General features: G+C 39.6%; 1 protein-coding gene across 1 annotated transcript in view; it reads right to left on the reverse strand.

The window, feature by feature from the left end:
- Nucleotides 1-24843, reverse strand: part of LOC105923143 (myoferlin) — a 39483-nt gene extending 14640 nt beyond the window's left edge. Inside the window, exons 1-31 of the mRNA XM_036128397.1 lie at nt 24756-24843; nt 23941-23996; nt 23760-23851; nt 22316-22424; nt 22034-22127; nt 20341-20492; nt 19912-20040; nt 19553-19615; nt 17577-17627; nt 17401-17431; nt 17199-17314; nt 16985-17111; nt 16775-16878; nt 16627-16695; nt 16490-16533; nt 16324-16406; nt 16205-16240; nt 15699-15823; nt 15472-15585; nt 14657-14834; nt 14427-14551; nt 14234-14343; nt 13943-14135; nt 13685-13840; nt 10456-10587; nt 10206-10363; nt 7841-7955; nt 5416-5518; nt 5185-5324; nt 4875-5039; nt 4564-4651 (exon numbers count right to left, since the gene is read on the reverse strand). Coding sequence (XP_035984290.1) covers nt 4564-4651; nt 4875-5039; nt 5185-5324; nt 5416-5518; nt 7841-7955; nt 10206-10363; nt 10456-10587; nt 13685-13840; nt 13943-14135; nt 14234-14343; nt 14427-14551; nt 14657-14834; nt 15472-15585; nt 15699-15823; nt 16205-16240; nt 16324-16406; nt 16490-16533; nt 16627-16695; nt 16775-16878; nt 16985-17111; nt 17199-17314; nt 17401-17431; nt 17577-17627; nt 19553-19615; nt 19912-20040; nt 20341-20492; nt 22034-22127; nt 22316-22424; nt 23760-23851; nt 23941-23996; nt 24756-24843 — 3346 coding nt within the window. The remainder of the gene's footprint in view (nt 1-4563; nt 4652-4874; nt 5040-5184; nt 5325-5415; nt 5519-7840; nt 7956-10205; nt 10364-10455; nt 10588-13684; nt 13841-13942; nt 14136-14233; nt 14344-14426; nt 14552-14656; nt 14835-15471; nt 15586-15698; nt 15824-16204; nt 16241-16323; nt 16407-16489; nt 16534-16626; nt 16696-16774; nt 16879-16984; nt 17112-17198; nt 17315-17400; nt 17432-17576; nt 17628-19552; nt 19616-19911; nt 20041-20340; nt 20493-22033; nt 22128-22315; nt 22425-23759; nt 23852-23940; nt 23997-24755) is intronic.
- Nucleotides 24844-27153: the final 2310 nt, after the last annotated feature.

Genomic DNA, 27153 nt, shown 5'->3' on the forward strand with positions numbered 1-27153 from the left:
GTTTTTATTTTAAATAAGGCGGTAAGGCGTATTGTGTCACTTCCTGTTGTCACGGTGTGAATTGCGGTCTGTTGCAGACTCTCTCTCTTTTATCTTTGCTGTAACATCTGTTTCTAACACATAAGCACTTTTATAACATTATCTGTTGCTGCACATAGCACTTGGGAACTCCTCTTGTTTCACACGGTTTGCTTTTTTGACGTTTTAAAAGGGCGCTAGCCTAGCTTTAGCCTAGTCTAGCTTTAACGCCACAATGGCTCCTTCTCCTACTATTACTTCAGCTTCTCCGTCTCTGTCTAAGTCTCCCCTATCTCCTGCTCTCTGTGTCACATGTTTAGTTATTCATCTGCCTCCTTTAGTGATAATGGTACTTGTAATAAATGTAGTGTTTTTGTAGCTTTGGAGGCGAGGGTGTCAGAATTGGAGACCCGGCTCCGTGTTGTTGAAAAACCAGCTGATAGCCGCCCCTTTGCAAGCGCGGAGCCACATAGAGTAACTTCACGTAGCGGTCCTCCAGCAGCACCCGAGCAGCCAGGTAACCAGGTCGGCTGGGTGATGGTTCGTAGGAAGCATAGCTCTAGATTCCAGCCACCAGGTCACCACCAACCCGTCTGCGTTTCTAACAAGTTTTCCCCACTCAGCGACACACCCGCTGAGAAGCCAACCCTGATTATTGGCAGCTCTATAGTCAGAAACGTGGCAGTAGAGACACCAGGGACCATAGTCAAATGCCTGCCAAGGGCCAGAATGGGCGACATCAAATCCTATCTGAAACTGCTGGCTAAGGATAAGCGTTAATACAGTAAGATTGTTATTCACGCTGGCAGTAATGACACCCGGTTACGCTGATCGGAGGTCACTAAGGTTGGTGTTGCTTCGGTGTGTAAGTTTGCTAAAACAATGTCTAGCAGGTTCTAAAGATTCCTCCAACGCTGCCTCCCTTACTAAGGATGAGGTAATCATGTTTGGGAGGATGCCAATTATTTTATTTTTAATGGAATCAATTTTATTTATGAAGAATCCCATAAAATCATTACTGCTAAGAGCTAAGGGAATGGATGGATCAACAGAGCTATGACTCTGTGTAAGTTTGGCAACTGTACTGAAGAGAAATCTAGGATTTCTTTTGTTCTCCTCAATTAATGATGAAAAATATGCTGCTCTAACACTGCGAAGGGTCTTTGTATACAACAATAGACTGTCCCTCCAGATTAGGTAGGATTTCTCTTGGTGTGTAGAGTGCCATTTTCTCTCCAATTTCCTAACATTGTGCTTCAAGGAACGCAGCTCTGAATTAAACCAGGGAGCCAGCTTCCTGTGAATAATCACCTTCTTTTTCAAGGGAGCTACATTGTCTAATGCAGAATGCAATGACGACGTCACACCGTTAACAAAGACATCTATTTGGGAATGGGAAGAAACAACATTGCTGCTATCTGCAGGGTATTTCTGCAATGCTGACGAAATTAAAAGGGAGACAGACTCTTTAAAGTTTGATGGAGCATTGTCGATAAAGATCTACTATAATGGAACCCTCTTTTGGGGGTGGAGAACTCAGTTAGATTAAACTCATATGTTATTAAAAAATGATCAGATAGGACAGGGTTGTGAGGAAATACTGTTAATTCCGCCTGTTTGCAGTAAAGCGTATTGTGTCACTTCCTGTTTTCACAGTGTAATTTGCGGTCTGTTGCTCCAGACTCTCTCGCTTTTATCTTTAATCTCTTTGCTGTAACATCTGTTTCTAACACATAAACACTTCTCACATTCTCTGTTGCTGCACATCGTGCTTGGGAACTCCTCGTGTTTTGCACAATTTGCTTTTTTGGCGTGGTAAAAGGGTGCTAGCCTAGCTTTAGCCTAGCCTAGCTTTAGCTCCACAATGGCTTCCCCCCTTACTCTCTCCTCCGCTTCTCCGTCTTGCCAAACTTACTCAGAGTCACAGCTCCGTTGATCCATCCATTCCCTTAGCTCTTAACAGTAATGACTTTATGGGATTCTTCATAAATAAAACTGATTCCATTAAAAATAAAATAATTGGCATCCTCCCAAACATGATTACCTCGTTCTCAGTAAGTGAGGCAGTGTTGGAGGAATCTTTAGAACCTGCGCAGTGTCTGAACTGTTTAGAAGCAGTAGAGCTTTCTGAGCTATCTAAAAATTTAGCTTCATCTAAACCTTCTACCTGCATGTTAGACCCAATCCCAACCAAGTTGTTTAAAGAGATATTCTCTTTGATCAGTGGCACTATTTTAAACATGATTAATCTATCCTTAGTAAATGTATATGTACCACAGGCTTTTAAAGTAGCCGTTATTAAACCTTTACTTAAGAAACCATCTCTTGATCAAGATGAGTTAGTAAATTACAGACCTATAACTAATCTTCTTTTCTTATCTAAAATTCTTGAGATTGTAGTTGCTAATCAACATTTACAAAGTAATGACCTACTTGAGGAGTTTCAGTCAGGCTTCAGAGCTCATCATAGCACTGAAACAGCTCTGGTGAAGGTCACCAATGATATTCTCATGGCCTCCGATAATGAACTTTTGTCTGTACTTGTCCTGTTAGATCTCAGTGCTGCATTTGATACAGTTGATCACAATATTCTACTACAAAGACTTGAACATACTGTAGGGATTAAGGGAAAAGCATTAGGCTGGTTTAAATCGTATCTATCGGATAGATTCCAGTTTGTTCATGTTAATAATAAAACTTCCTCACACTCTAGGGTCACTTGTGGAGTACCACAGGGTTCAGTCCTTGGACCAATTCTCTTTACTATATATATGCTTCCGATTGGCAAAATTATCAGACAGCATGGGATTAATTTCCACTGTTATGTTGATGACACTCAGCTATATTTATCCATAAATCCTGATGAATCCAATCAATTACTTCAACTGCAGTCATGTCTTGATGACATCAATAGCTGGATGACTTTAAATTCCCTGCACTTAAATTCTGACAAGACAGAAGTTGTAATCTTTGGACCAGAGTCCTCAAAACATAAACTTCTTAATCAACCACTTAATCTGGATGGCATTAACTTGGCCTCTGGTAATAAAGTAAAAAATCTTGGTGTAATTTTTGACCAAGACATATCATTTAAATCCCATATTAAACAGGTTTCCAGAGTTTCCTTTTTTCACCTCCGGAATATTGCCAAAACTAGAAATATTCTGTCCAGGAGCGATGCTGAAAAATTAGTCCATGCATTTGTTACTTCAAGGCTGGACTATTGTAATTCTTTGCTATCAGGAAGTCCACAAAATGCAGTTCAAAGCCTTCAGCTGATCCAAAATGCTGCAGCAAGAGTTCTGATGAAAATCAACAAGCGGGATCATATTTCTCCAATTTTAGCTTCCCTTCATTGGCTTCCTGTTAAATCAAGAATAGAATTTAAAATTCTTCTTCTAACGTATAAAGCCCTTAATAATCAAGCTCCATCATATATCAGAGCTCTGATTACCCCGTATGTTCCTAATAGAGCACTTTGCTCTCAGACTGCAGGTCTGCTGGTGGTTCCTAGAGTCTGTAAAAGTAGAATGGGAGACAGATCCTTTAGCTATCAGGCTCCTCTCCTGTGGAACCAACTCCCAGTTTTGGTCCGTGAGGCAGACACCCTGTCTACTTTTAAGACTAATCTTAAAACTTTCCTTTTTGACAAAACTTATAACTAGAGTGGCTTATGTTACTCTGAGCTACCTTTATAGTTTTACTGCTCTATAGAGTTCTACTGTTCTTCAATTATGCATTATCTGTTGTCATTTCTGCTTTAACTTTTTGCTCTCTCTCTTTTTCTTCATAGTAGGTACACCTGGTCTGGCGTTCTGTTAACTGTGACATCATCCAGAGAAGACAGCTCACCCGCTATTACCATCTAATGTAGAACAGATTACTGGATCAATGTGTGCTTCTGTGCTTGTTTGTCTGTCTTGTTGTGTCTCTGCTCTGTCTTCTGTAACCCCCAGTCGGTCGAGGCAGATGACCGTTCATACTGAGCCTGGTTCTGCTGGAGGTTTTCCTTCCCGTTAATGGGGAGTTTTTCATTCCGCTGTCGCTTCATGCTTGCTCAGTATGAGGGATTGCTCCAAAGCCATGGACAATGCAGACGACTCTCCCTGTATCTCTACGCTTCTCCAGAAGTGAATGCTGCTTGTCGGGACTTTGATGCAATCAACTGGGTACCTTATATAGGAAATTTTTGACCAATCTGTATAATATTATTGAATTTGACTTTGGAAATTGCCTTGAGATGACATGTTTCATGAATTGGCGCTATATAAATAAAATTGGATTGAATTGAATTGAAATAATCTAAACATGATTGTCTTACCCCCCATTGAACAAATTTACTCAAATTAAAGTTTGAGTTTAAAGTGAATAGAGTCAAACTGTGCTTTTGCAATGAAAGGGGAATTTTTAAATGCACTCTATGCATCATTACAAGGGTGCCAGTAAGTTTTGAAATGTGTTATCTTTCATTATGATCAGCCAACAAGTGGTGTTCAAAGAACCTTTAATCAACATCAGTGAATTTCATCCAGCCCAGTTACTCACGGCTAAAGTGGCAGGAAACGGTGGGTGTGTTGGCACCAAATGGTTTGGCTGCATCCGTTTTACCGGCCTGTTCCTCAACATCAACCCCCTGTCAACACAGCACATGCCAAAGAAACTGAAAGGAGTACTCAAGAACCGTTTTTAGCGGGTTGTGACGCAGAGTCCAGTGCAACATCAGACTTCTTTCAGGGACTGGAGAATAATCAGGGGATATGACTCACACAGAATCATCATCAGACCCGTTGCCATGAAAGCCAGTTCAATTCCCACATATTTTGCCAACCCTCTTAGAACATTTCAGCAAGACTCACTAGTCCTCCCTCGAGTTCAAAGATGGCGGAGGCTCCAATGTGGTCTGAAGGAACCATCTTTTTCCTCAAGTGCCGGCGTCGAAATGTATCAGAGGAGCGCTTCTTTATATGAAACTTCCAGCCAATCAGAGAAGAGTATTCCCAGCCTTCCTCAGGCTCTCTTTTCTATAAGGAAAATCACACTTATTGATACAACACTTTAAAAACAGTACTAGAAGTTTCCACAATCAGCTGCTAAAACAATGTAAGGCTCTGAACCATTGTAGCATATTTTATGTGCACACTTTTTCTTTTCTACGCCTTTTCTCACCTCGGCTGCAGTAACTTTATCTGAGATCTTCCTTCTTTTTCGCCTCAGCCTTTTCCTGCGGTGGTTGTGGTACATCTTCTCTGCTGCAACCCAGGATTTGGGCTTGTCATCAGGGGGTATTGTCACTCCATATTCCCAACCTAGGAAACCACGATGTAGTTCAATACTGTATTTCAAGCATGGAAACATGAAGGAGAGATCGGTTTCAGGAAATTCTTACAATTACACTACCTTTCTCATCAACAGCGCGGTCGCTGTCGAAGCTCCAGTCATCCTCCCAGCTCCAACCAGGAGGACATTCAAACTCTCTGTAGCTCTGAGCCTTTTCTCCATTCTGCAAAACAAACACAAACACTATCATTTAGTGTCATACTTGTACTTTTTGGCAATGTTGTATAAAGTACTGAAATCTCAGAGTCAAGTAAAAGTATAGGTACCTCTCCAAAATATGACTTTGGTAAAAGTCCAAGTAGCTGACTGAAATGTTACTTGAGTTAAAGTCTTAAAGTTTCTGAAATGTCTTGTACTTAAGTATGAAAATTAATGTAAAAATAGATGTACTCAAGTAATGTATTGAAAAGTATAAGTAAAAAGTAAAACAAAGCAAATGCAGTTTGAATGACATTTTTTACATTTTGGTAAACTTTGAAGGTCAAATTCACTTAAAATAATATAAACAACCAAGTGCAGGAGACATTTAGACCAAGTTTAGACAGAAAATACAACCTTTTTGTAAGCTTTCAGTTTTTCTTCTTCAAGTAAGGTCAGAGCTATACAAATTCTCTCTCTCTCTCTCTTTTTTTTTTTTTTGTAGTAACGAGTAACTAAACCAAACATTGAAAATGTATTGGAGTAAAAGTATGCAATTAAGTTCGAAAATATAGTGAAGTAAAAGTGAAAGTTATAAAAAAAAATTATACTCGAGGAAAGTATAAAGTACTCCAAAATATACTTAAGTACAGTAGTGAAGTATTTATACTTTGTTACTATACAGCACTGCTTTTTGGAACTTCTGGAATCAAATTTATGGTCCTGTTAAAACAACCAAAATGTTAACGCTTTCCATCAATGCCGTGTAGTTTTAAAACAACAGAGTTTTAAATAATTTTTTATTAGCTGAAATCATATGTGCTTGTGATTCAAATTCAAATGTGTACTACTGCAGAGGCTAAATATACCTTTTACCAATTTGCAACGCTGAGTTGAGTAGTCAAAAATTGGGCTCAAGAGCAGCACTACTTCCACATTTTTTTGTCAGTGAAAAGTAAAAAGAAGCCAATCAAGAAATTACTCAACTAAGAGTAAAACAGTATTTGGTAAGAAGGCTATTTGAGTACTGAGTAACTAGTAATGCCGTCGGACGTACAAACATAAAGTTATATGCAAATGCTAGTATTTTAAAGACAAATAGAAAATATACAACGACAACAAACAAAACGTAAGCACAAAACTCAAGCATAAAATAGAACTTTTCTAAATCATTATTTTTTTCAACATACAACTAATGAAACTAATACAGTTGATGCATATATTGTAAGTTAGAACAGTGCAAAGTACTTCCAATCTACTGTTTACTATATGTTCACTTGACCTCCAAATGGCTCAGTGAGCTCAGCAGAAAGAAAATAACACTAAAATAGCAAAGCTTGTGGACAAATAGGAAGTGTCACTTCAACAAGAATTGTAGGTCTGTCTGGTGTATTTCTGGTTAAAATTAATTTGCTCTGTGTAAATCACCCTCTTAAAGAAGTCCTTTTTATTGTTTCAACAGAGGGCCCTGTTATCAGTTGGCTGAAACAGAACATCAAAAACTGAAAGCATTTAATTTTAACTGCAGACTGATTTGCATTATTAGACTTGTTCATGTATAGTTAAGTCCAAAATAATTTCTATTACTGGCAGATTTTGATCTTAAATTATTTTCATCCTACCAGCAAGTTTGTTTCCAATAGGAAGTGAGACTGACATCTCTTCAAAAGTATTACAGTGATGCAAACTGAGAAACAGTTTTGTAATAAAAAAAATCAGTTTTGTTTTTTGTTTTTTTAGTTTTTTTTTAACTTTTTTTTTGACGGCGTGTCAAATTTTTTTACACCCTTCTCAGTAATAGATGGGTAACTCATTATTGACATTGCAGTAATCAAAACCTTATTTAATTGCTAAGCAGCATTCTGCATGTTATCACTGTTATTTTGATAATTTATCTTTTGTGATGAATTTAGAATGAATTTGAAGGCCTCTTTGCCATTAGCCTTATCTTTAGCTCTCTCAATACTTCCTCCATTAGATTCAAGTCAGGACTCTGGCTGGTCCACATTTCAAAACCATAGCATCACTTCCAGTCGGAAGAAACATGTTGGTGAAATAAAAAGATTACTTTTTCAATTTGTTTTAGAAATGCAAATTAAAAAGCAGATGAAAAAAATTCTTCATGAAATATTGAGGGGTTTGATTTATTTCTACTACTAAAAGAAAAGGGTAATATTGTAATTTTGTGTCTTTTTGAGGCCTATTTTGGAGGAAAAAAAAGTTTATTTGCCTTTTAAATAAAACACAACAAAACGACAGAATAAGCATCACTGTATACTGGGTGCCAGGGTTTGCAGCGCTCTATGGTAAAATTGACATGCATCTGAGAGAAAACCATGAACCGTACCACGTCTGTGTAAGGCTCCGCAGCATGTTTCCACTCTCCTCCTGGAAACCGTGTTTCATTGAGGAAAACTTCATCTGTGAACTCTGTGTGCCCGGCGTCGGCTTCTGTCAGCAGGCTGCAGAAAACACAGACACACCACACCACACACAGGTCAATGAGAGGCGTAGACGCAGAATGTGCAGAACAATAACAAAGTGGTGTGAGCAGCTCAGGAAGTCATGCGTCAAAGAGCGAAGCTTTGTGAGAGGATGTGAGCACTTTCACAGGACTAAAGTCTGGGAATCTGCACACCTTCCGCCATAACACTGACTGGTGCTTGAAATTCTATTAGTGTCCTGTGATTGTCGTCATGGTGTGCTTTTGCGCTCTGGCTAGCACAAGTAACCATTTATTATTTATTAAAGATGGATTCTTAAGAAGCTTCAACCCCAACTATAGCAAAAACTAATGATTGAACAAATTTAAATAAAAATAAAAACTAAAACAGCAAGCATCCATGAAAGGGTTCCAACCCAAACCCAGCAAGCCTGCCCTTGGCGTCGCCCCCTCCCTACGCAGTTTCCTCCCCAACCTGAAGCCATTGGGAAATTTGCAGGACAGTGCTTACTCCTTAAAATTAGACCATTACAATACATTATTCCCATGACTGGTATTGAAACAAATTATTACCAAACTATTGTCACATAAACATGTCTATACGTGGAACAATACAAAACCATTCCAATGGATTCAATGCATAGTCAGACAAAAAGTTTTAAAGGTTATTTCTACAATACAGGTTATCATTGACCCAGATTCCCAATTAACCAGCTCCTCAACAACACCAAAACGAAGAAGCTCATCGTGGACTTCAGAAAAGATTCAAAAGGCACGCACGACACCATCCACATCAATGGAATGGCTGTTGAGTGTCTCCAGTTTCAAGTTTCTGGGGACCCACATCTCAGCAGACATGTCCTGGTCAACCAACACATCCTGCCTGGTCAAGAAGGCTCCTCTTCTTCCTGAGGACACTGAGGAAAAATCAGCTCTCCTCGACTATCCTGGTGAACTTCTATCGCTGTGCAATAGAAAGCATTCTGACCAACTGTGCAACAGTGTGGTATGGGAGCTGTTCTGTTGCAGAGCACAAGGCACTGCAGCAGGTGGTGAAAGCAGCCCAGGACATCACTAGGACTCTACTACCCACCATTGAGCACATCCAGGAGAATCGCTGCCTACATCGAGCTCGCAGCATCCTTAAGGACTCATCTCACCCAGCCCACAGACTGTTTTCTCTCCTGCCCTCCGGCAGGCGTTTCAGGTGCCTCCGGACCAGAACCAGCAGACTAAAGAACAGCTTTTTCCCCAGAGCTGTCTCTTTATTGAACCCTAACTCTCACTGATAGACTCTCCTCTCCCTCCTCATACCTACCTCCATTTTTGTTATTCTTTTTATTTACTAGACTGTAATGTTCACCTGCGCTCCTGAGTGTTACTATTGTAACAACTGTTTACATGCATCTTGCACTACTCACCTTGACTGAATATTGATTTGCACTGCTGACTGTTTATTCACAGTTGTTTACATATACATTTGTATACTATATTCGGTACATATCCAGCTGTAAATCTAGTTCACAATACTAGTTATCTATATATTATACTCATAGGACAAATCGATCAGTAAAATTCTGTCTATAATAGTATACATCTCTATATTTATTCAGTAAAAACCCATGTCCTGTACATATGGAACCACTGTTTATCCTGTCTAGGGGGCGCTCGGGCGCTGCCCTCCCAAGACGTTAAGGGATAAAGTCAAAATATATATAGATTCCAATTTTGGACTCTTCTGCATTTGCATTACTCTAAAACTCTGGGTTAATAGTAGGACAAACGAGGACAGGGATTAGGAGAAGCTGCAAAAAAAAGGGGGGAGGTCTGTGAAAGTGAAAGGCTCCTGCAGGTATGCAAGCTTGGCTCGACAAGACTGAAAGTTTAAACCTCTGGAGTAGAACACCTTTTATGTTGAGACTGTGAGCACTCAGTGATGTTTTACCTGAATTTAAAACTTTTAGTAAAAAAAACACATAAAAAACCTAATCCAAATTTGTATGTTATAATTTTAGTTAAAATAGTTGCATTTTGCAGAAGCAATCGGGTTTCATTCTGCACATTTCATACCAAAACACCCCCCCCCCCTCCCCCGCATGCTCCATAACCCACTGCATTTCTGCTGCGGACGAAGTATAAACTGAATTCTTGAAAGTACCAAAGTGCAATAACGATAACGGGATGTTTGCACACTGATCGTGCAAAGAATTTCCGAGGACTGGATGGGAGTGTGTGGGTTAACGTGACAAAGTCGGCTTCTTAAACTTACCATGGGTGAACAAACCAGCCCCCCTCCCATTCCCATCCTTGTGGAGGCAGGAAGCGCTCTTGCTCAAGTTTTACTTTTCCAGTCACGTCTGAGAACTTGTGGCGACCCACCAGGACGGTGGTTCCCCACTTCCCTAACACCTGAGCCTGGTTCTCATACTGCGGAGAGTTGACAGGTGCGTTAGGCAGAGTTGTGAGTAAAAGGAGAAATATGATTGAAAGTTAGAGGTCATAAAGTGTCACAGCTTTACCATTTCAGCGTACACACTGAAGTTTCCCTCTGAGAAACTGTTGAATTCCTTCTCATGAGCAGAGAGGCCCAGCCACATGTTGATGCGCAGCTGAACGGGGATCTTCACCCCTTTGTTTTTGTCCATGGGATACTGAAAAAGAAAGCAATGTGCAGCGTGGGATGAAATACGCCGCGAGAATGGATTCAAATCTTGTTAAAAATCTTTCACATGATAACCAATAATTTCAGTGAATTTTGTGAGGATTTTATGTCATAGTGCAACACCAACTACTAAATAACCGTGAAAGAAGGAAGGGAAATTATGTTGTTTTTTAAAAAAAAAAACAATTCACAAATAAAAATCTGAAAAGTGTGGTGTGCATTTGTATTTATCCCCCCCCCTGCATTAGACTTAGACAACTTTATTTGTAATTTTGTATGCACTTTGTGCATACAGAACAAAATTTCGTTTGCATACAGCTTAATATGCTGTATGCAGTAAATTCCACTAAATTTCAGGATAAAGATGCAGCAGCGATTTATGTAAACAATTGAAATGTAAACAATGTAAAACAATGTAAACAATGCAGGGGAAATAGACAGTGTGCGATTCACGGTATCCAGGAGAGTATTATTAAAACCGTGCAATGTACGAATGTGGTACAGAGTCCATTTTGTCGCTTCGGCAGTTCAACAGTCTGATGGCATATGTGCAAATGTGTAAATGTGCAGATATGTGAATATGGTACATGGTCCATTTTGGGCTTCAGCAGATCACAATCCATTTAGTGGCTTCAGCAGTCCAGCATTCTGAAGCATATGTGCAGATGTGCAGTGTGCAAATGTGGTACAGAGTCCATTTTGCGACCTCAGCAGTTCAGAGTCCCTAGCAGTTCAACAGTCTGATGGCAACAGGGAAAAAGCTTTTCCAGAACCTGGAGGACCTGCAGCGACTGCTACGGAACCTCTTCCCAGAAGGCAGCAGGGAGAATAGTCCATGGTGGGGGTGTGAGGGGTCCCTGATGATGTTTCGGGCTCGAGACACACAGCGCTGTGATGAAATGTCTTTTATGGAGGGAAGAGGAGCCCCGATGATCCCTTCTGCTGTCCTCACCACTCTCCTCGCGTTCTTCCAGTCGGAGGCGCTGCAGCCTCCACACCACACACAGCTGGTCAGAATGCTCTCTATGGTGCTTCTGTAGAAAGTCCTGAGGATGGGCGGGGGCAGGTGGGCTCTCCTTATCCTCCGCAGGAAGTACAGTCGCTTCTGTGCCCTCTTCACCAGTGACGTGGTGTTCACAGTCCAGGTGAGGTTGTCCGTGATGTGCACCCCCAGGAATTTGGTGCTGCTGACCACCTCCACATCTGAGCTGTTGATGAGCAGTGGAGCGTGGTGAGGCCGGTTCTTCCTGAAGTCGACGACGATCTCCTTCGTCTTCTCCACGTTCAGGATCAGGCTGTTGTTTCTGCACCAGCCCACCAGTTGCTCCACCTCCTCTCTGTAGTCCTGGTCGTTGTCGTCTCTGATCAGGCCCACCACCGTTGTGTCGTCTGCAAACTTCACGATGCGATTGGTGGTGAACCTGGGGACGCAGTCGTGTGTCATCAGGGTGAACAGCAGGGGGCTCAGGACGCAGCCCTGAGGGGAGCCCGTGCTGAGGGTGATGACATCAGAGGTGTTCTGTCCGACCCGGACTGACTGAGGTCTGTTGGTGAGGAGGTGTAGCAGCCAGTTGCGAAGGGGTGTGCTGAAGCCCAGATGTTCCAGTTTTCCCACCAGGTGCTGTGGAATGATGGTGTTAAACGTTGAACTGAAGTCCAGGAACAGCATCCGCACGTGTGTGTTCTTCTCCTCCAGGTGTACCAGGCTCAGGTGGAGAGCAGAGGAGATGGCGTCCTCAGTGGAGCGGTTCCTCCGGTAGGCAAACTGGAACGGGTCGAGTGTTGATGGGAGACTGGAGATGATGTGTTGTTTCACCAGCCTTTCAAAGCACTTCATGATGGGAGTCAGTGCAACAGGCCAGTAGTGGTTGAAGCAGGTGACTTGAGGTTTCTTCGGCACCGGAATGATGGAGGTAGACTTAAAGCATGCTGGCACTGTGGCTTGGTCAAGCGAGGTGTTAAAAATGTCTGTGAGGACACCAGCCAGCTGGCCTGCACACTCCTTGAGCACCCGCCCAGGTATATTGTCAGGGCCTGGGGCCTTCCGAGGGTTGACTCTCCTCAAAGTCTTCCACACGTCGGCCGTGTCAAGGCGGAGGACCTCCTCTTCCTGATGGGGAACAGCTTTCACTGCTGGAGTGCTGTTTAGTGCCTCAAACCTCCCAAAGAAGTTATTCAGTCCATTGAGGTAGTCAGCATCAACTTCACCCTCCGGGGGGGGGGGGGGGGGGGGGGGGGGGGCGTGTTGTATTCAGTGATCGCCCGTATGCCTTTCCACATGCTCCTGGTGTTGCTGGTGTCATGGAAAAGCTCCTGGATTTTCTGACTGTGGTACACTAGTACATTTGGGGACCATTTTTGCATATGTATGTGTCTATTGTAAAATACTTCCATGACGCAAAGTTTTTTGCATGCAATCCAATCAGTTCAGTGCTGTTCTCATCCGACCAGAGCACCTTCTATCAGATTATGCTCCAACGTAACTTACGGCAAATTGTAAATGGGACTTCTTAGGGCTTTCTTTCAAAAATTGCTTTCGCTTTTATGCTCCACAAAAGTCAGGTATGTGGAGCAATTGTTTTGTTGACAGATATTTATTTCCTGACCACTGCTGGAGTTGTCACTTGCCTCTTCGCTGCTTCTGTGATTAATGCCTTCCTTTCTTGGCCTCTCACTTTAAGATGGATGGCAGGGATTAGATAGGCTTGCAGTCGTGTCATGCTCCTTTGCTATACTCATGTTTAAAGCTTGGGGTAATTGTTTAAATTTTACTTTAAACCTTATCGCTGACTTGTCTGCTGTGTTTCTTGGTCCTCGTGACACTTTATAGTAACTAATGTCACCTTATTAGGGGATTTCTGAAGGCAGTTGCACTAGATTTTATTTAGAAGTACCAAAGCACATGGTGATTAGATTTCATTTGGAAAAAAAAGACACAAACTGCTTTGTGGCGTAAGAAATTAATAAATTACATTCATTTTCATGTTTGTAACTTGGCAAAAAAAATTGACAAAGTTAGAAGGGTACACACACTTTTGCAAGGCAGTTTGCAAGGCTGCAAAGAGGCTCTTAGGTTCTTCTTGTACCTGCATAAAGACGGTCTGAGTCTTTCCACAGTGTTTGCCACAAGCCTGCTCACTGTAGTTAGAGTACAGGATCTGGTGGACTGGGACTCGGGCATATGCCACTCGCTTCTCTCCCCTCAGCATCCATATGATCACATCGGGCATGCTGTTCTGAGCCTGGTGTATACACAAATAATGTTTTTCATTTCAAGTTTGATTCATAACCTTTTAGGGTACTTATTACAATATTATTCAAAGGGATATAGAGGAAGTCAGGACCTCATCTGCAAACAGCTTGATTCTGTCCAACCACTCTTCAATGTCTCCAACAGCCGACTTGACATCCAGGGCCTCTTCTCTCATCTGACAGGCCGCCTCTCTGACGCCGGCTACAGCAGCCTCACGTAGACTTTTTATTCGGAGGTCCAGGGCTGTGATGTTGGGCTGACCTTCCAGTGTTGGAAGCTGGAAGCTTTTAGGAGTAAAAACAACAGAGTTTATTCAAAATTATCCTTATCTTTGGTTATATAATACACCCCGTCCCCTGAGAAATAATGGGTCATATTTTACTTGTTCACGTCCTCAATTAAATGGTTGATGAGTCTGAGCAGAGCCTCGGTCAGGTGTGCCTCAGACACTTTGGCCTGGATTTCTTTCTTCAGAGAAGTAAGATGGGACTCCTGAATTGAACAACAATAAACAGACAAACAGTGATTAAAGAGGAACAAAAAAGTGTTGACTTTAGATGTAGACCACATCTCACCAGTCGGTCAGCAATAAAGAGGAGAACATTGACAGAGTCCAGGCGGTGGCTGATGTCCTCCCAATACGACGTGAGAATAACGACTGGCTTTGTGTCCGCCCAGGGCAGGTAATAGTAGTGATTACCTGTAGAGATCCCGGTAAGTGTATCCAGTCATTTTAAACACATGTTTAAAATGACTAAGGTACGTCTAGTTAGCAGTTTTCTTTTTTGGTTTGTTTGCTCCGTACCATCAAACACAGCAGAACTGTACTGGGTGGTGGACGCCAGGGGCTTGCAGGTGGAATCCAGCTTGTTGCCATAGTTTCCCATGCTGACCTCAAACTGGATGGGCTCACCCGGCTCTTGGAGCATGCACGCACTGTGGAAGACAGCACAGAGGGAGTACTTCCTCCTGCACTGGTATTTCTGTAATTAAGAAGGAATGAGGGAGTGTTAGAGGATAAAAGTAAGATCAAAGTTATATGTCTTCTTTCACTAAGGCAAGGCAAGGCAATTTTATCTGTATAGCACATTTCAGTACAAAGACAATGCAAAGTGCTTAACACGAGTAAAATATAGAAAAATAAAACAGAATAAAAGCAAGTTGGAATAAAATGTAGAAACAAATTAACACATGGGAAAATAGAAACTAAAAGCAAATATTAAAAACAGTTGGACTACAAAGTTGAACTAATAATGTTTCAGTAAATAATTTAACTAGAACAGTCAAAGGCAATCCTAAACAAATGTGTTTTTATTCTTGATTTAAAGGAACTCAGGCTTTCCACACTTTTACAGTTTTCTGGAAGTTTGTTCCAGATAAGTGGAGCATAGGAACTAAATGCTGCTTCTCCATGTTTGGTTCTGGTTCTGGTTCTGCAGAGCAGGCTGGAGCCAGAAGACCTGAGTGGTCTGGAGGGTTGATACACTGATAACAAGTCTGTAATGTATTTAGGTGCTAAGCCATTCAGGGATTTATAGACTAACACACACATTGATAAAAAAAAACACAGACTTAAAAAGTGACCAGTCACATGAAAATGTTTACATTTTTAATGTTTACCTGTGCCACCAGGATGTCATCACTGCAGATGTCATCCACATTCTTATCAGCTTTTCCATCCAACTGAGTGGAGAGTTCAATAAGGACCCTCCCCCTATAGGCAGCTCCTTCGCCCTGGGACACATCAGAAACCAAAAACCTTATTCATGCACGGTCACAATTTAAAACACCATGAGTTTGTGCCCTTGCATTGCTAAATTAGATTCAAAGTAAAAAAGACTTCTTACATTCCCAAAGTTGAGCTCTTCATAAGGATCAGGCAGGCCAGTGAACTCTCTTGGGCTTCCGTACAGATTTACATAGCAGGGTCCAAAAGCTGGGAGAAATCCCCCCTCTGATGCCGAGGAGCTCACTGTAAAGTACTGCATGTTTAAAACCACCTCAAAAATGTTTAGGCTTCAGAAAGGTTAAGGTGCTCCCTCGTGATTACATGTTTTAACAGATTTTGTGTAATTTCCAGCGGTTCATTTGTTAGACTAAGATTTTTTTGTACGTTTTTTTCCTGTTTACATGCAAGTTCAAACCTTACAAAGATTGAATTGAACAAATAAAATTCTTAATATTTCCAGAATAAATGGTCTTATTTTAATCTAAGAGCATACTGTCTACACAATGTATCTTTTGTGTTAAATGTGTAGCTATGGTCCTTTATACCCATTGAGCCAAGTCTTTTTTTAAACACAAAGTTGTGTTGTTTAATATGAAATAAGCAGAGAATGAATTTCATACATACATTCAGAGACTGTGTTGGAAGTTTCAGTCCTTGCATCTGTTTAAAATTTAAAATAAATATCAAAAGTTGCTTTATACATTAAAACTTAAAACCAAGTGAAAAGAAAACGACATAATCACCTTCAATCTCCCCACCAGAGTAAGAAATTTTGCTCAAATTCAAAAATGTTGTTCCTATAGCATCATCCTTGCTTAGACGATCCCTTGTGAATGCAGACAGCAATATCAGATCCTGATCCTGACATTTAGCCCAGGGACTTGTCTGTAAATTATTGTTAACCCTTACCAGTCATACATGGTCAGTTTGATGCGTTCACACATGGATGGAAACTGCAAAAGCAGAGATTAATTGTGCTGAAAGGTGTTGGTTTTTTACATTATGGAGTTCAGATGATGACAAGCTGCACCATGCATCATACTTACTTTGACTTGCAGACTGATGACTTGGTTCCACTCTGGATTGGCGTTTTTCTCGATTATTTTGGTGCAAAGCTAAAACAACATTGTGATGAGTAAGACTGCAAATTAACAATGTTCATATTTGTATTTTTCAAAATCAAAGATTAAACACCTTCTTTCCAGCAAAGCGGACTTCTAAATATGGATCAACCAAGTTCTTCTTATCCCCATCCCCTCCGAATATTTGCTTCACCGTCTGAACAAAGGCATCGTCCACTGCAATGCAAAGGCTTTTGTAAACTGAGGTTTCTTGAACGGAGGGTTTCTCCGTTGAACAAACCTACCAACGGAGGAAGGGTTTATGCATAAATGTGTCCCTTACTCTGTGGCATATCCTCTGCACGATACACTTTGAGGCTCAGAGTGGCCCATCGCATCGTGACACCAGCTGGCACCAAAAGGTTACTCTCTATGTCATCCTGTTCCTCGTTTGACTCTCTCTTTTCACTCTACAACCAAAAGGAAAGGAGGGAGGAGTTTTTCATGCTATAAAACCACAACAGGTGCTTTAAGATGTATGAAAATGTTTCCTGTACCGGTGGCTCATCTCCAGTGCCCACAATAATAATGCTGACTTTCAGGTACCCTCTGGCCTCTGTGCCGGATTCATCCGGATCACTCAGGAGGAGCCATTTTCTCATTATGGAATGACCTGGAAACAGGTGGAGAATTTGATCACATTGGTGGCTGTAAAAAAAATAAATAAATAAAAATAAAAAATTCTTTGGAAAAACAGACCAGGTTCATTGTAGATGTAGCCAACATCCAACTGAGTAGAAGAAAAACGATGAAAAATGTCAAAGTACGAACCAGTAAAAGTAAAATTACCACTATAAAAATACTTGCATACTTAAAATATTTGCTCTTATATGCCTCACTGTATCTTATATTAGTATATACAGTAATTGCTATACCTTGAACTCTCCCATTAGACTGTCTGCTCTGAGGGAGAAGGAGTCATAAACCTTTGAAGAGAAACAAAGCAATGAGCCATTTACAATATCCTACATAGTGCTGGGCCAATAAGTCTAAAAAAAGTCAAATTTTTCCTCAGTAAACTGTTATTTCTAGTGTGCTTACTGAAATTAATTTCACACTATGTATTGAAACTGGAACAAGAGGAAGCCAGATAGATTAAGTATAAAACCAATGCGCAAAAAGGGACATTGTGTTAAGAAATCAGATAAAAATGAGTATTGATAATACAATTCAGTTTCCTAGTAGCACAATCAATAAGAGTAAGTTTATTCAGAGGTGATGGTGTATTTAAAAGGTTTCTAAATACCAACATATTGCCAAAGAGTCATCTGATGGGTAAAAGCAATGATCTCTTTCAAAACCTTCTCAAATTAATTGTCGCAACAACGACAACAACAAAAAAAAAAAAACGTTACTGATTACAGATGGTTGTCTAAACTTTCGAATCTCCTCATAAAAGCTGTTCAGGAGTTAATGCTGATATGAAAACAACATTATTTCACCCTAAACGCAAAGACCCTCCGACTACGAGTCTCTTTACCTCCATAGAGGAAAACATTAAGCTGATGAAATAAATTACTTTTACTCTATGACTGCAAGGGGAATTAGGAAAGAGGTGTTGGACGAAATGGCTGGACTTTATCAACAGTGACAGGGAACATTAACCCTCACAGAATGGGAGTAAAGCCTGTAACATTGTCAAATGTATGTGAGTATTCGCATTTGGTTAACTTTAGCTTCCCTTGACATCACTATGTTTTCATTTGTTCAAAATGTTTAGAAATAAAAAAAAAAAAAAGAGAGTTGGCCAAGAGCCAAGAACCACTGGCAGAGGTCTTCAGAGAGTCCTGGAAGTAGCAGGGTCTTTCTCCGTGAAAGTTGACAGCACAAGACTCCACTGCTGAAGGAGAAGCATCTTGAAGCCCAGAGTAAAGTTTGCTGTAGAACATTTGGACAAGCAAATGTAATCCTGTGAGATTATAGTGGTCAGGTGAGTCCAAAATGTAATTATTATATGTCGTGTTTGGAAGAAGAATGGTTCTGCACGTCACCCCAAAAATGTAGTATCAACAGAAAGTCTGACGGTGTGGGTTTGTCATGCTGTGGGCCCGTTTTTCAGAACATGGTAATGGAAGATGTCATACAACAGAAGGAAGAATAAGGAAATGCACCACGACATTCTTGATAAGAATCTGGAGAAGACCCCAAATAGACTTAGACTTAGACAAAATTTATTGTATGTACAGAGTACATACAAAACGAAATTTCATTGCATACAGCTACGAAATAAGATAACATTACAATATAAAGTGCAGCAGTGATAAGAATGTCACAATGCAGAAGAAAGTTCAACAATGTTTGTAGTGCAAGAAAATAATGGTGCAAAAAAGGCATTAAAAGTTCAATGTTGGCGGCGCAAAATACACCGCCAAGGAAACCTTCTGTTGCATTTCAAAACGGGAACTAAAAGTAAGTAAAATTCTCTGGAAATTAGTGTATTTTTCCTTGATTTGAGCCGCTAAAATAGAATAATTGCCAATGGAATAAGATTTTTGCACTTAAAATAAGAACATTTCATCACCATTATCTTATTTCAAGTGCAGGATATCTAATTATCTTATTTTAGGGGTAAACATTCTCATTCCACTGGCAAATACTATTATTTAGCTGCTCAAATCAAGGGAAAATATACAAATTTTAAGAATATTTTACCTACTTTTAGTTCCCTTTTTGCAGTGTGGTTTAGGAGACAGAAAATCTATAAACCTTCTACAATTGCCGTAGGTGTGTCTTACATAGTGCGAGTTTCATGTTTATAGACCCATTAGAATTACATTTAATAAAAAAATAACGACATGTTCAATGCTTACTTTTCCCCCTGCTTTTTGACACACAGAAACTAAATACTCACCCTAAGACTGATGCTCTCATCAAAAAGCTCTGAAGGCAGCATGTTAACGTTGTAGAAAAACATCTGAAACGAAGACAAGAAAAACTAAAGATTTTATCTTGGATGGATATGAGGACAACATTTCAGGATTTCAGACGCAAACCAAGATTTTTTACAGTTGAGAAAAAGCAAAATTCATGCAGGATAAGTTAAACAAATGGGAAGTTCAAGAACAGCAGGGCTATCCTTTAAAAAAGGCCGTCTTATGTTTTCAGCCGATAAAGAAAGAAAGGCCAAGTATTTTGCAGGAGCTTGAGGATATTTGATAAGCAAAGAAAGAATTAGACACAACAGAGCAGCGAAGATTATCAGTAAAGTACCTCATCGAAGAACGGGTTGTTTCCTCTCCTGATTCTGGTCCTGTGGGTCTGTCCACAAACATTCACTTTCACCACTGACTTTATGTTGTTCCCCGGCAGCTGACGACCCTCGACAACACGGATACGAATCTGGATTTTGAAAATAAAACAGAAGACAGCGAAGAAAGAGTCAGGCAATGCAATCATACATTTTTTGGTACTGATTCCATGAAGCTGACAATCACTACAACTCCCAAATCAAAGGGGCCAAATTTGTGAAAGTACGTAAGACACAAAAATGGGAGTTTCCGTTCTACAGAATTAAATAAATATGTGTAATTTAATCTCTAATGTGAGGTTGAGTGCACATTTAATCTGGTTGAGTGAACAATATATCCCAATTCCAGTTGGTGTCTGTGGTAAGAAAGTGTAATCAAAGTCAGACAAAACCTGGAAGTCTTGAGGTTTGTTGGCCCGAATTTTGTGTCTCTTTCTGCTGAAACGGTGCAATTTATGGCTCAGCTTTCCAGGTATTCCTGATCTTCCAACCTGACGGGCTATCTCCGTGACCTCTTCGTCTTCATCCTCATCCTCATTATTTCCTGAAAAAAAGAAAAAACACAGATATTGCAACTATGCTTTGTCTTGTTCTTGGATATGAAATTATCAGTTTGAAAGGAAAAAGCTTGTAACGCTATAAACATTTAATCAAAACGGAAATAGAAAACTGCGGCACTGTCAGTTGCAGACGATGGGTATGTAACACACAGAACTGCCAAAGCTGATAACTGGGCATCACAATAACAGTAAAATAATTTTAAAATAACTGCCACTGAGCTATAACCAAGTGTTTTATAGGTTTTCCAAATAAAGTTTGGACATTTTTTTACATTTACGGTGAACATTTTATTTTATTTTACTGTCTATTCCTATCTATAAGAATTATGGAATATAAGAAATAAGAAATATGGAATTTGTGTCAGTCTTTCTTTCTTTTAAAACGCTTGCGGTATTTAGCCAATTTTAATGAATGAATAAAAAGCAGATTTTGTTGCAACCCAAGCCTGAATCTAACTAAAAGCCAGTGGCTAGATGTGTTCCTAATTGCTATGAAATTAAAGAGAATGTAAAATGTGTGGTGATTAAAAGACAAATACTTTTTTTGTACCCAACATTTTTATTAGATCATAACGAGTCAGGGTTAAACCAGATATTTATCATTAAGTTACAAGCATTAATCTATTGCAGAGTTATCTTGCAAATATGTAGGCCTACTGCTGCTTCGCTAGATAAAGAATATCTGACCCTCTCAGCTGTGTGGATGCGGTTAAACTGGAAACCGCAATGGTGTGTAACCCTGTTCCCCTCCTTGTGAGGTGTAATAAAAGGATGAAAGAGGGAAAGTACCAGCGGAGACAAGCACCTGACACTCACAGAGTTTAATTCACTCCGTATGGGTCTCTCCCCTTTTTTGCAAAAAGGACTAATTGGTCTCTGTGTTGGTTCTTTTGGGTGATTAAGAGTGCTTAAGGGCGACTGTGGCTTGATGGGTTGAGTAGTTGTGTGGCAATCAGAAGGTTGTGGGTTCAATTCTAGCTTCCCCTTGCCACATGTCAATGTGCCCCTGGGCAAGGCACTTAACCCCAAGTTATCTACTGAGCTCCGTCTTGGTGTATGAATGCGTGTGCGTTAGTGAGAGCGACTGGGTGAATGTGGCTATAGTGTACAGTACTTTGGGTGGTCAGCATGACTGGGGGGTTGTAATAATAATTAATAATAATAACAATAATTGAACTTTATTGATCTCACAATGGAGAAATTCACTTCTGCATCTTAACCCATCCCCTTGGGGAGCAGTGGGCTGCCACTGTGTGGCGCAATTGGAGGTTAAGGGTCTTGCTCAGGGACCCATAATGGCAGCTTGTGGGAGTTGAACTCAGAGCCTCTGGGACCGAAGCTCTGTGCTCTAACCACTAGTCCACCACTCCCCCCTTTGTAGCAGGTCATTTTGATTTATAGTACTTAATGATAAATATATATTATAACTTTAGAGGCTGACCAGAAATGTAGACAAGTACATGACTATTTAATGTTAAAATGAAATTCGGGCCATTTTGATATAAATGAATAGTTGTCGTCTTACCAGCTTCCATGTTTGATGAGTTGTCTACATTAGTTTGATCACTTAGGTTGGCATTAGCTGGTGACTCATACCCAATTACCAAATTAATGGTTGCCTGCGGGATAAGAAATAATACTATTATATATACTTTATATATCAACTAGTAAGATCCGGTTAATTAATTATAGTATGAATATAATACAAAAGAATAAATTAGTACAGGGAAAACTGAGGCTATCGTAAATGTCTAGCATGTTAGTGTACATGGAAACATTTACGATGGTAGCAAGTAAATGTATTTACCCCGACATTTTGCTGCTTCTCAGTGACCAAAGGCACATTTTTAGATGGCAGGGACCTCACTTGACCAATGGCCAACTCCCTCAGTGAAATTTTTGCAGCGCCAATAAACCTGAAAAGCAATCACATTAATTTCTGTTCAGCAAAAATCACAAATCATGAAATTACTGAGTCTTCGCTTCTGAAAGGAACAACACTCCAAGTTTGCATCACACAGAGAACTTCAAGACTGCTTCAACAGACAGTTACCAACACACAGCCTAAACTGTAACCAGATTAAATGTTTATGGGTGTATTAGCTCGTTACCGTTAATGACTGATACGCCTCACTTCACAGTTTGTCCATTTGTGTAGAAAACAGAAGCTCTACAGCTATGATTAATGATCACAACATATTGCAACACAGCGTAAATTCTCTCAAATTATACCAACAAAATTTGAACCAAGTAACTGGCGTTGACAAAGGATGGCATTACAATATAAGAAAGCCTTCACCCTGACTGCCCAATAATGGCAAATGCAGAAGCGTTTCAAAGTTTTAATCTTTTTTCAAGGATGTACTTTGGGGAAGTGCAAGTAAGCATAGAAATATTCAAATACCACAGACATCTGCGTCATACTTTGTGGCCACTTTAGTGACAGATAACGGCACAAAAAAGATTAAATTACGACAAACAACATAAGGCACATGGGATTCCTTATTTATTGCAAACTGTCATTTTTAACAGAAGTTTGAACATAGTTGTTTCCTTTTGTCAGTAAAACAGTCTTACTTTGCACGCTTTTCTTTTGTCAATATTCTCATTTTAGCAATACAGTTTTCAAAGCATTTGCAAAGCTATTCCACAAGTTATGCTCTTTACACTACTTTTGAATTCATTCTTGGAGTTTATAAATACAATGCGATTAATCGCGATTAATCAGGGCGATTAATCGCGATTAAATATTTTAATCGTTATATACATATGTAATTATATATATATATATATATATATATATATATATATATATATATATATATATATATATATATATATATATATATATGCATGTATGTATGTATGTATGTATGTGTATATATATGTATATATATATATATATATGCACATATACATATGCCTACATACACATGTATGTGTATGTGTATGTAGGCACATCTAGCGAAAAGTCACTGTAATCAGGCATCTTAAATCTGAAAAGATAAACATTTCAAGCTGGATGGGTGGGGGGTGTTTCCCCATTTGCCTGGAAAGAAAGAGTTCTCTTTCGTTTTCCCCCTTTCTTTCTTTTTTTCTAACCTCACACAGATGTTCTCATGGGAATGCCTTGATCCCCAGAGCCATTCTCCTCACCGTGCATAAATGACCAGCTTGAACCGAAACACATTGCACTCTAAAGTATATCAATCCAGAGCATACAAAAGTGACAGTGTTTCATACACACTTACTTATGTTTCCCAAGTGTTTCATAGTCCTTCACAATCACATCGATGTATGAAGACGCATCCAGGGGAGAGCCTTTCAGGTCAAACTGAAGTACCTGTAATTTCACATAAAGAGCAGTTTAAACAGTCAATGACTTATTTAACGTGTAAAGTAAATAATTATTTTAAAATGAAGTCAACTTACTTCATTCCAAACTGGATTCAACTCATTGTTAATTGCTTTGGTTTTCTTCTTTTCACCTGAAAGCATAATAAGGGAAATCTTGTTTTTATCATTATCATTATCATTATTATTATGGCTTCTTGGCTCCTGTTGTGGCGTTTTTCCAGGTCATTTTCTTCTGTTTTAGCATTCCTAATAATAACAAATAAGTAACGATAATAATAGATATGTTAAAGAACAGGTACATCACCCCAAACAGAGAGGCTATACAGTGTTATGACCTTATAAGGATGTGCCTTCACCATTTGTGAATCACTGCCAAAATATTCAACTTTAGCCCTGTGGGGAAAAATGCCTCAACTTCCAGCTTTATTTTTATTTTATTCTATTTATTTTTTTATTTAATCAGGACAGTGCACATTAATGAACGATCCTATACTCCTGTAGATCTCTAGGTCTCCTCTGGAAGAGGCTCTGGTGCAAATACGTCTGCCAGGTCTAATATAGGTAGAAAGTGGAGGTGGGGCTAATCCATGCAGAACTTTGTAAATTAAACAACTATTTTTAGAATGAACAAAATTTTCAAATTTGAGCATATTATAGTTTTCCAAAATGTTACACTGATGAAATGACAGGGGCTTTTGATCAAAGATTTTTAAGGATTTTTTTTGAATAATATTTCTATTGTTTTAAAAATTGTGTCCTCAGTGAGTGAGTAGGTTGAGAAGACTGCAACCAAAACAATTTATTTAGAGAATGGGATTGATCAAAACTGCGTTAAGACTGTTTGCATCTCATTCGCGTGACAAAGGTCAAATTAACAGGAGATTTCTCACCTCTGAAGAGAACAGTAGTAATTGGATCTGGGTTTCCAATTTTCTTTTTAGGAATCCCACTCGCAAACTGGACAATGACCTGCAACATGGTGACACAAATGAAGATAGAGGAGAGAAAGAAAAAAGTTTGCTGTCACATGTCCCGTCAGGAGAGCTGAAGTCCTCAGAAAGAACTGAGATGCAGGGAGGTGAGGACTGAACTATAAGAGGAAACCCTCATTCATGAGTCATATAGCGACCAAAACGCAATTTACCTATATGTGGCTTCAAATGAGGAACAGAGATGGACCTGCACACAAGAGCCAGTCTATAGATATACGAGATGGATGTTGTTCACCTCCAATGGCTGAGATTAGGTTTGATCAACATGTAATGCGCTATGTTGAAAAATAAGAGCAAAAGTCAGGATGTAAAAATGAGATGCACAACATTATATCAGCATGTGATAAAATCTTGATTAAACAGTAAATATGCTTAATCACATGCAATTATGAGTCAACAAATGAGGAAATGAAATCATTTGAATGCTGCTGGTGTGGCGTGGTACAGAGTCAAGATGTCCTCCACTACACATTTCATTTGAAAGTCAGCTTTATTTTATTTTGCAAAGAGCCAAAAATGTTTATTTATAACTACCCAGTTCGCCACACACACATCAGCTTCACATTCATCTGTTCATCTGTATTCTCTGAATAACTGAGCACTAACTGAGTGTAGCGAAGGCGCCCCCTGCTGGCCGGGTTAACCAGTGCATACTGCTCAACAACTCATTTTCAAATAACAAAAACTTTTCTTATTACAAAACACAATTTTAACACACTCTGAACATAAACTGTATTAAATGTAAATTATATTAAACATGTACCTAATTATGGGGTAGGTGTTTCAACCCACTGGTGGCTCTATGTGCTCTCTATTTACACAGGTTGTTTCTTTCTGAAAATTAAACATTAGGTTTTAAATACTTAAAAGAGAAGACTTTTTGCAACATTACAAAAATGTTCCTTGCTTCCTTTGTTGCTTAATTCCTTTCCTCCCTCTTCCTCTTGAAAACATCTATACATGGAGTAAAAGTAAAGTGATTTTACTTTACAAACAAGCACCTGAGAGCTCTATGTTGACATGAAAATATAAATAAACTGCAAGTATATTGCTGTCTTCTAGTCGTATCCATCACTCAGTGCTTTTATACAAAAGCCACATTTACCCAGCAACAGTCGGACAAATAGTGCTTTGAAGTACTTTTGTCAGAGAGATTTCTCCTGTTTTTGCTTTGCAAAAAGCAGTTTTCCAGTTGTGATTTCATTTTTAAAAAAAGGTAAAAACCGATTTAAACCAATCTGGACCTATATGAGAAAAAGTAATTTGCAGTTGTGCCAACTTTAGCAGCAAAAACTGACATCAAGATCATGTGATAAAAATTGACAATTGGTTGTAAACATCACCACCAATTTTGACCCACTATGCTTTCCCTCTACGTCAGAGTTTTTTTTTTTTTTTACTATGACTATAAATTAAAGGGATGCTACAGTGTCTGAATGTCCATAATAGCCATACCAAAATGTCATTTACACATCCACTCTGGAGAGAAGCCTCACATCTGTAGCTACTGCAGCAAGGGTTTTAGATCCATATACTGTCTGAAATGTCACCAGAGGACCCACACTGGGGAGAAGCCTTTCCTCTGTGAGCAGTGTGGGAAGAGTTTAATCAGTCAGGCCATTTGAAGGAACATCTACGCATCCACTCTGGAGAAAAGCCTCACATCTGTAGCTACTGCAGCAAGGGCTTCAGATCCATACTCCATGTGAAATCTCAGAGAATCCACACTGGGGAGAAGCCCTACAGCTGTGACAAATGTGGACAAAGCTTCCCTTGGCTGGAAACATTGAAGAAGCATCTGAGAATCCACGATGGAGAGATCCATCATCCATCTCCTGATGCCACCACCTGCCATCAGCGTTGTCTTGCTGTTTCACCGACAGCAACGGTGGAAACTTCTTTCAATTACATTTATTTGCATGCAACTGGTGGTTTGAAATTTTCTTTCAGATTTCCAGACTAAACTACAATCATCTGTATTTATTGCATTTTATAATCTGATTGTTATAGTTAAAAGGGTCAGCACAGAGTTCTTGGATGTTCTTTGAAAGTTTAGCACAATTTCAGCATTTCCAATCATTTAATCCTCCAATCTTTGGTTCACCCTGATGTCCCTCTATTCAGCCTCCCAAACTGGTCTATTCCTAGGCAAAATGTACAATCCTTCCAGATATTGAACCCAGGATCCCAATTCACAACATTTTAAAGTCACAGACTTGTCCACGTTTCACCTTTTCAGGCTGGTTCACGCGGCAAGATTTTTTTTAAAAAGTCGGCCAGTTTTCAAAGCTTGAGA

The sequence above is a fragment of the Fundulus heteroclitus genome, chromosome 24 (genome assembly GCF_011125445.2).
Source record: "Fundulus heteroclitus isolate FHET01 chromosome 24, MU-UCD_Fhet_4.1, whole genome shotgun sequence".
NCBI classification, from domain to species: domain Eukaryota; kingdom Metazoa; phylum Chordata; class Actinopteri; order Cyprinodontiformes; family Fundulidae; genus Fundulus; species Fundulus heteroclitus.